At 38.8% G+C, this 10,075-nt stretch overlaps 1 protein-coding gene across 1 annotated transcript in view; it reads right to left on the bottom strand.

Moving 5' to 3' along the window:
* Positions 1 to 4,329: 4,329 nt before the first annotated feature.
* The window catches only part of fasn (fatty acid synthase), a 46,211-nt gene continuing 40,465 nt past the window's right edge, over positions 4,330 to 10,075 (bottom strand). Inside the window, exons 38-42 of the mRNA XM_022190836.2 lie at positions 9,500 to 9,727; positions 8,603 to 8,814; positions 7,546 to 7,644; positions 7,013 to 7,264; positions 4,330 to 6,345 (exon numbers count right to left, since the gene is read on the bottom strand). Coding sequence (XP_022046528.2) covers positions 6,208 to 6,345; positions 7,013 to 7,264; positions 7,546 to 7,644; positions 8,603 to 8,814; positions 9,500 to 9,727 — 929 coding nt within the window. The 3' untranslated portion in view covers positions 4,330 to 6,207. The remainder of the gene's footprint in view (positions 6,346 to 7,012; positions 7,265 to 7,545; positions 7,645 to 8,602; positions 8,815 to 9,499; positions 9,728 to 10,075) is intronic.

Genomic DNA, 10,075 nt, shown 5'->3' with positions numbered 1-10,075 from the left:
AGTTTAGTATGTCGTCCAAAAACTGACAAAAACATCATAGTTTAGTATGCCGTCCAAAAAGTGACAAAGACGTCATAGTTTAGTATGTCGTCCAAAATGTGGAAAAAACGTCATAGTTTAGTATGTCGTCCAAAAACTGACAAAAACATCATAGTTTAGTATGTCGTCCAAAAATGACAAAAACATCATAGTGTAGTGTGTCGTCCAAAATGTGGAAAAAACATCATAGTTTAGTATGTCGTCCAAAAAATGACAAAAACATCATAGTTTAGTATGTCGTCCAAAATGTGACAAAAACATCATAGTGTAGTGTGTCGTGCAAAATGTGACAAAAACGTCATAGTTTAGTATGTCGTCCAAAAAGTGACAAAACATCATAGTTTAGTATGTCGTCCAAAAAATGACAAAAACATCATAGTGTAGTGTGTCGTCCAAAATGTGGAAAAAACGTCATAGTTTAGTATGTCGTCCAAAAACTGACAAAAACATCATAGTTTAGTATGTCGTCCAAAAAATGACAAAAACATCATAGTGTAGTGTGTCGTCCAAAATGTGGAAAAACATCATAGTTTAGTATGTCGTCCAAAAAATGACAAAAACATCATAGTTTAGTATGTCGTCCAAAATGTGACAAAAACATCATAGTGTAGTGTGTCGTGCAAAATGTGACAAAAACGTCATAGTTTAGTATGTCGTCCAAAAAGTGACAAAAACGTCATAGTTTAGTATGTCGTCCAAAATGTGACAAAAAAGTCATAGTTTAGTATGTCGTCCAAAATGTGACAAAAACGTCATAGTTTAGTATGTCGTCCAAAAACTGACAAAAAAGTCATAGTTTAGTATGTCGTCCAAAAGTGACAAAAAAGTCATAGTTTAGTATGTCGTCCAAAATGTGACAAAAACATCATAGTGTAGTGTGTCGTGCAAAATGTGACAAAAACGTCATAGTTTAGTATGTCGTCCAAAAAGTGACAAAAACGTCATAGTTTAGTATGTCGTCCAAAATGTGACAAAAAAGTCATAGTTTAGTATGTCGTCCAAAATGTGACTAAAACGTCATAGTTTAGTATGTGGTCCAAAACGTGACAAAAAACGTCATAGTTTAGTATGTCGTCCAAAATGTGACTAAAACGTCATAGTTTAGTATGTCGTCCAAAAACTGACAAAAACGTCATAGTTTAGTATGTCGTCCAAAATGTGACAAAAACGTCATAGTTTAGTATGTCGTCCAAAAACTGACAAAAAAGTCATAGTGTAGTGTGTCGTCCAAAATGTGACAAAAACGTCATAGTTTAGTATGTCGTCCAAAATGTGGAAAAAACATCATAGTTTAGTATGTCGTCCAAAAACTGACAAAAACGTCATAGTTTAGTATGTCGTCCAAAAACTGACAAAAACGTCATAGTTTATGTCGTCCAAAATGTGACAAAAAACATCATAGTTTAGTATGTCGTCCAAAATGTGACTAAAACGTCATAGTTTAGTATGTGGTCCAAAACGTGACAAAAAACGTCATAGTTTAGTATGTCGTCCAAAATGTGACTAAAACGTCATAGTTTAGTATGTCATCCAAAAAGTGACAAAAAAACGTCATAGTTTAGTATGTCGTCCAAAATGTGACAAAAAACATCACAGTTTAGTATGTTGTCCAAAATGTGACAAAAAACGTCATAGTTTAGTATGTCGTCCAAAAGTGACAAAACGTCATAGTTTAGTATGTCGTCCAAAATGTGACAAAAACGTCATAGTTTAGTATGTCGTCCAAAATGTGACAAAAACGTCATAGTTTAGTATGTCGTCCAAAAACTGACAAAAAAGTCATAGTTTAGTATGTCGTCCAAAATGGGACAAAAAAGTCATAGTTTAGTATGTCGTCCAAAATGTGACAAAAAAGTCATAGTTTATTTAGCATGTCGTCCAAAATGTGACAAAAAAGTCATAGTTTAGTATGTCGTCCAAAATGTGGAAAAAACGTCATAGTTTAGTATGTCGTCCAAAAACTGACAAAAACGTCATAGTTTAGTATGTCGTCCAAAATGTGGAAAAAACATCATAGTGTAGTGTGTCGTCCAAAATGGGACAAAAAAGTCATAGTTTAGTATGTCGTCCAAAAAGTGACAAAAACGTCATAGTTTAGTATGTCGTCCAAAATGTGACAAAAACGTCATAGTTTAGTATGTCGTCCAAAAACTGACAAAAAAGTCATAGTTTAGTATGTCGTCCAAAATGGGACAAAAAAGTCATAGTTTAGTATGTCGTCCAAAATGTGACAAAAAAAGTCATAGTTTATTTAGTATGTCGTCCAAAATGTGACAAAAAAGTCATAGTTTAGTATGTCGTCCAAAATGTGGAAAAAACGTCATAGTTTAGTATGTCGTTCAAAAACTGACAAAAACGTCATAGTTTAGTATGTCGTTCAAAAACTGACAAAAACGTCATAGTTTAGTATGTCGTCCAAAATGGGACAAAAAAGTCATAGTTTAGTATGTCGTCCAAAAAGTGACAAAAACGTCATAGTTTAGTATGTCGTCCAAAAACTGACAAAAAAGTCATAGTTTAGTATGTCGTCCAAAAACTGACAAAAAAGTCATAGTTTAGTATGTCGTCCAAAATGGGACAAAAAGTCATAGTTTAGTATGTCGTCCAAAATGTGACAAAAATGTCATAGTTTATTTAGTATGTCGTCCAAAATGTGACAAAAAAGTCATAGTTTAGTATGTCGTCCAAAATGTGGAAAAAAACGTCATAGTTTAGTATGTCGTCCAAAAACTGACAAAAACGTCATAGTTTAGTGTGTCGTCCAAAAACTGACAAAAACGTCATAGTTTAGTATGTCGTCCAAAATGTGGAAAAAACATCATAGTGTAGTGTGTCGTCCAAAATGGGACAAAAAAGTCATAGTTTAGTATGTCGTCCAAAATGGGACAAAAAAGTCATAGTTTAGTATGTCGTCCAAAATGGGACAAAAAAGTCATAGTTTAGTATGTCGTCCAAAAACGGACAAAAACGTCATAGTGTAGTGTGTCGTCCAAAATGTGACAAAAACGTCATAGTTTAGTATGTCGTCCAAAAACTGACAAAAACGTCATAGTTTAGTATGTCGTCCAAAAACTGACAAAAACGTCATAGTTTAGTATGTCGTCCAAAAAATGACAAAAACATCATAGTGTAGTGTGTCGTCCAAAATGTGACAAAAAAGTCATAGTTTAGTATGTCGTCCAAAAACGGACAAAAACATCATAGTTTAGTATGTCGTCCAAAATGTTCTAAATCATACATAAATGTATGTGAATACGATGTTCCATGGGAATGTAAACATCCTTGGCGGAGGTCTGCGCTCTCTGAGTGCTTTTCTAGTTTAGTATGTCGTCCAAAATATCACAAAAATGTCATAGTTTAGTATGTCTACTAAAATATCACATAAATGTCATAGTTTAGTATGTTGACCAAAATATCACAAAAACATATTTTTGCAAACAGGACCGAGTTGACAGCAGTGGAGTCGACAGAAGAGCAGAACGGGTTAGATCGGAGTCGAGACAAGTGGAGAGCGGAGCTAATGAAACTTACAATTTATAGGCCATTACCGTATAAATAAGAGAAGGTTGGCAAATTCCACCTCAACCATCACTTTGCTGGGTGACATACACATTAGGAAGTGGTGACAGGTAGCAAAAGGGCTTCAATACTCTAAGACAAGTCGACAGAACATTAAAGATGCAAAATAAGAAGCTATGACTCAACCAATAGTTGTATGTCGTCCAAAATGTGGAAAAAAAGGTCATAATATAGCCTTTAGTCCACAAAACCTTGTTCTGTCCAGGCGGTCTGAAGTACATGATGAGCAAAACAAAAGCAGTCCAAACGCTGGTTTCCAGAGGGTTAGACGAGGATTTATTTTAAAGAGAAAGTTTACAACAACCCAACGTGTGAAGGGGTTCAAAGCAAATGGGTGTGAGCAGTGGCTCACCTGCTCCATCCAGCAGGCGTCGCTATGACTATGTCTTTAAATCGACACGTGAATGTGATCAGGGCAGGACATTGATCATAATGTAAAGTTTGAGACAGATTGGAGCATGTTCAGGGCAGTTACACAGCATTTCCTGGTTCATGGTGAATTGTAAATTTCCAGGGGTCGTCATTTCTACGCCTTCAGACTTTTGCGGAGCATTTTGATAACTTTTATTTTTAAGCCTCAAATAAAGGTTGCTCTGCCCTATTGCATTGTAGTATAGAGTACACATTGTGCCTGTGGACCATCCTGATGGAAAGAAATATCATTCATCATGTTTAGTTCTATGACAAAAACAAAACAAAAACAACGCAAAGTGATTAGTGAGATGCCTTTATTAGTTATTCAATACATCCTGGAAATATTACAAGAGTGGACTACACTGTCACATGGTGCAATCAGTGGACCCTTCACTGACCACACTGGAGGTCTCAGAGGTCAAACTGTTGCATTGTGGGATTGGGCTGCTTGCTGGGGGTCATGAAGCACATGAGGTAAGTGGAGACGGCTCGAGGACACGGCCTTTCAGTTCCACTCTTCACATCCGGCAGGCGCCAGTCATTCCCAAGCTTTGACTAAAACATTTAAACATTTACTACATCATCGTCTCTGTTAAAATTCAGTAACGGTGGCTAGTTTAGACCCTCAGAACAAAACCATTCACCATGTGTTCACACAAAAGTTCATTTGTTATAAAACAGAGCAATTGACAAAATCATCTCTGTGTCGACATCAATAAGAACCAGCTGAGGAACCAGTATATCTACCGACGTCTTTGCTTTCCACAGATTTCATTTGAAAAAAGCAGGACAGCAACCAGCGGTAATAAATGTGTCGATGTACACGAGGTCGCCCAAAACATTTTCTTGAAAGGTGAAACCATGTTTTTCATGTTTGCTGCTTGTAACACACAGTAAACTGCAGCAATAACAATGATTTGCTCAGTGCTACCAATAATCAGGTCCTACAAACTGACAGTACCGTAACAGGAGAAGTAGAGTGGAATTCTTTACTCTTCAAACTATGAAACAAAACTTGTGACCACATTTTTAAAATAGTTTCCTCACCGTCTCCTGTCAAAACTATCTGTTTTATATTCCACTATGGCCCACAGTGATTCAAAACTTTATTATTATTACTGTCGTTAGAATTCATGCATCACATTCAGAGCGATTTAAAGGTTGTAGAAGCTTTCCATTATTATGGTGAGTTTTGGTTTAGCTTTATGTTTTTAACAGCTGCTGATGGAGTAAAACTACGAACACAAAAAGTAAACTATGAATGTATCCTCACAGGATTCACAAGTAAACGCGTTCCTCTTTCACTAAATGAACAAATACTAAAGAAAGAAAGAAAACACTGCCCCCCCCCCCCTCCCCCAGTTTGTATTACCAGTAACAAAGGGTCAAATTTTTCAAGTGATAAGTCAGGAGAAATGGAACGTGAGCAGTTTGTGTGCATATCCAGTGAGAGAAGTCCTACATCTACATGAGTTACAGCTCTGTGCAGCACGTCACAGCTGTTTGGATGTTAGAAGAACATGAAGGACAGCCTACAACCATCTACACATGCTATGCTACATCAGAATTTACTGCAAACATTAACGGGAAAAAAAAGGGATAAGAGCTTTGACTTTTACCACAACCAAATTCAACAAACTGCACGAGCCAATCAAATGACTGAGTAACCTGACAACAGTAGAAACTGTACAGTTTTCATTTAGGTACTTCGACTAATTAAAAACAAAAACATTAATAGATTAATGAAAGTATTTGTCAGATACCTAATACCGGTTAGACTCCCAAACAGAGTTTAAATATCCATGTTTTGATAATTCTACGCAGTCAGTGCTGATGTGAAGTAGTTTGGAGGATATTTGGAAAGCTGTAAGCAGCCTACTGAACAGGCACTTTCTGAACCACCACTGCACTGGTGGCTTGAAACAGATCTGCGTACTACAATAATAAAAAAAAAAAACGATGAATGGCAACGTAATGACATATTTCAGAATATCTTACTATACTGTACAAACTCACAGCACATATTAGTGTGACAGGTTAGCGGCCGTCTGTTACTTTGACCTATCACTGAGATTTGAAAATGTAAGGTAAACCTACACATCCTCAATTAACTGGAAGAAGAGTTTGGGAATGTTGTGAGACGTGGAAACAGCGTGGAGGTGGGAGTGGAGATGTTTAGCCCTCCCTTGGGGTGACCCGCGGCTCAGACAGGGAGTTGTGAATGATGCTGCTGATAGACTCCACTCCTTCTCCTTCCAGGAAAGTGCGGTGGTCTCCCTCGATGACGTGGACTGACACTTTGCCATCACACACCTGAACAAAGACACACCAAACAGAAGCTTTTTAGCGTTTCGGAAGAAGATTTAAAGACTAGTTGTCACATTTGATAACAGTAAGGTGCAGCTGGTCATGGACGGACAAACTCAGGAGGATGTGCTAAAGGCTAATGTGCGGTAGCAACGTGTGGAGCAAGTTGAAAACTGCTGTGGTTGGGAAATACAGAGGAAATCAGCATCCAGCGCTGTACGCTACGCATTTCATTTCGATTAAATTGTTTTAATTACTATTTTGAATATATTTTTTCGGCCAGAAAATGTTTATTTTGCTGCAACAATAACTAAAATAATGAAGCGATCGCAGAGCCTGTTGCTATGACTGAAGTGTTGTGCTGCAATGCACCATGGGAGTTCAGGGTGTTGGGGGTTTACATGTCATTATTGTGGTTTATGTTAGTGTTACAGTGTTATTAGTGTTTTATTGTGGTTCAGTCAGCCTAGTTAACTTTGTTAAGTGCTATGTTGTCAGGACTGTGAGTGTGACGTGTGTTTGATGACACACACAGACAAACACACAACGTGAACACAGCACCTGCTCTGATATTGCATCTGATAAACATACTACATGTATGTAGGTTTCACACAACATTTTTAAAAACACATGCTATGAAACTTGAATAGATGTGCGCTCATGTGTACATTACCTCGCTAAGTTTATAGTCAGCTCCCAGGTTTTGTTCGTATTCGCTGCTGGTTTTGGCCCGAAGTAGCGTCACGTTGCCATGGTACTTTGTTGCAGGCACGTAGCCGTCAGCAGCCTTTAGCTTGTAGTAAAACGTGGTGGCCGCAAAGTGCAGCGAGTCTCGGCTGATGTTTTTGTGCCTGGAGGTGATCAGGTCCACCGCCACGTTGACACGGGCCTCCAGGTCGGACAGCGGGAGAAGAGTCTCCAGAAGCTGCAGAATAAGAGGAGGACATCACCAGACGAACACATACAGGTCTGTACTGTGTCTATGAAATAATCTGAAGCTGGAGAGGTTTACAGAACAGACATGCATCATCACTCAACATTAAAGTGCTCATAATTTCAGTGCAACATGTCCAAGAATTCCCCTCTGTTCTTGTTGGATATCACCACTAGTAACACTAGCTAAAACCTCCATTCATTTAAATTGTCTGACTGATGGAAACGTGTGCCGAGCATCAGTGTGTGTGTAACATGTCCAAGCTTGTGTACCTTGTTGTATTCCATGCCGGTGAACTGCTGGATGAAGGCACACAGAGCTTCAGTTTCAGCTTCAGACTCTTTGCCTGGTGTCAGTTTAGCTCTGTAGCTCTGCAAATCAAACAGCAGGTTAACTTATGACACTTTAACCTCCACCTGTCCCTAAACGACATCATGATCTGATGCACATATTCAACTTTACTTCCGAATGTGTTTCGCCTTATCAAATCATAATATTCATAGTTTGTCTTGATTGATTCTGCTCATGTTAGGCAGTGTAAAACTACCCAATATAATGTGTTTCCTATTGTGTTTGCTCCAAAAGAATCATGAGGAGTTGTTGTAATTTCTCTTTACAAATTTTAAGGCTGTTAAGTATATTAACCCTTTAAGCTTCAGTCAATTCCAGCCGTTTTCAGTACAAAAAAAATCGCTAATATTCTATTTTTAAATAAAAAAAATTACGAAAAATACAGGGAATATTGGACGGGCATCGCGAGGTGCATTTCCTTGAAAATGACCGATTCGGGGATTTTATACCGACTTCAGGACATGTTTTGGATAAAATAGTTTACTGGCTTGTGTCATCTGGATGTAAAAGGTTGGATTATGGCTGTTTTTTGTGGAATCTTTTTTTTTGTGTGTAATAATGAACCCGGAAATGTGAGTCGCGCTGTGTGCGTTGAAGCCGTGTATAGAGAACGGATGGATGAATATTTGTTTTTGTCGGACAAATGTGTTTTTCTCACCCGCTGTGGTAATCGCATCTGAAAGTGGTTTATACCGGCGGATTCATGAGAATCTAAGCTTTCCATCGGCGTATAGTGTTTGTATAATCGCGTTTGCAGCCGTCGGACATTCTTGAAATTCCTATGCAAATTAGTAGGTGTACCGCCGGCGGTACACTGAAGCTTAAGGGGTTAAGTGCTATGAGATGACATATGTTAAGATTTGGCCTATCTAAATAAAATGAAATGGAATTTGTGTAATGTATCTGTCAGAATTGCTACGTCACGTCGTGGATTTACTGTTTTTTTTGCATGTGAGTGCATCAGCGCTTTCCTCTGACCTGTGTGTACGCTGCCACGTAGGAGTGTGATCCGTCAAACAGAAACAGGTACTCCACGCGCTGATTCTGGGTCTGCAGCTGAGAGCACATTTCAAACGCTACACAAGCACCAAAGGAGTAGCCGGCGATTCTATACGGCCCATCCGGCTGAACCTGCCTGACGCAGTTCACGTAGTAGGCGGCCAGCGACTGGATGCTGTCCAGAGGAGCAGCTGAGGAGAGGACAAACACAGATGAGCTTGTTTCAATGCAAACGTAATCAGTTCAACAGAAACGCACCACTGCATATGTGGGAATGTAGATTTTATGTACACGGAGAAAGTTTTTAAAAGTTTGGATCTACCCAGTTTTGAAAATGACTTCAGGTGCTGTTGCAAAACCCAGCTGTGATGAAACTGTCTCTCATATGCACCACCACCACATTTATGTCTTCATTTTGGTAATTGGAATTACAATTATACCAAAAGGAGAAATGAGTTTCACAAACAAAAAAGCAACAACATAAAACTCAGATCATTTTCTTGCCATTTCATTTTTGGTTTTGGACGATACTTTAGCTCCTTGACCCTGTGTGGGAACTCTTTCAGAATTGTTGGTAAAGTTTCAGCTGTTGACCTCATGAAGCTGTCTGAAAGAACGCTGAGTGTGTGCGAAGCTGTCACGAGGGTAAAACATCTAAAACTGAAAGCATGTTCTTTCTTTGTTACACTCTAAATACATAGATTGAAATGTCTTAGTTCACATTTGAAATGTCTTCAGTCTGGACCTACAGTGTGAACAAACAAAAAATAATAAACGATCATTGAGTACTAGTGTCCAAATGTAGCAGTACTGTGGTCACATCTTTTCCCCGTTGCTGTGTGTGAGCCTAAACCAGTGCGTCTGTAAACAGAATACCTTTGGTGCACTGCAGGCCGTAGCAAGGCACGCTCAGCTTGGAGGTGAGCGTCTTAAAGGCGGCGATGGAGCCCTCGATGGGATGGACCAGGAACAGCGGCCTCTCCTGGCTCTGGACCTTGTTGAGTGGCGTCACTGTGGGACCATTAGGGTTGACTAATATCTGGGTCAGGTCAGACTCCAACACAGAGCGGATGCCGTCCCTCTTAGCTCCAGCGTTTGGAGATTCTACACCGTTGGAAGAGGCAAAGACAGAAAACTTAGAGTCATAACATTTCGGTACGAAACTGCAAGAAAAAGTCTGTGAACCCAGTAAAACTTAAGAAGACTTCTACACTGATGGCATATAAAATGTGTTTTGAGCTTTAATCTTTACAAGTCATAATTATAGACAAACCCAATCTACTGAACATTCATAGTTCAGGTTGTAAAAAGTATGTGAATATCTGCTGATTATTTCTCCATAAGCTACTTGGAGTCAGGTCTTCTAATTAAGGAGAGCAGGTTGTAGGTAAAAGTTAGAGGTGCCACTATAAATCACTAAAAGTCGGGTTACTGACAAAAATAACAACAGCA

This window comes from Acanthochromis polyacanthus, chromosome 19, assembly GCF_021347895.1.
Source record: "Acanthochromis polyacanthus isolate Apoly-LR-REF ecotype Palm Island chromosome 19, KAUST_Apoly_ChrSc, whole genome shotgun sequence".
In the NCBI taxonomy this organism is placed as follows: domain Eukaryota; kingdom Metazoa; phylum Chordata; class Actinopteri; family Pomacentridae; genus Acanthochromis; species Acanthochromis polyacanthus.
The sequence above is the reverse complement of the archived record's forward strand: the minus strand, read 5'-3'. Positions and strand labels throughout refer to the sequence as shown.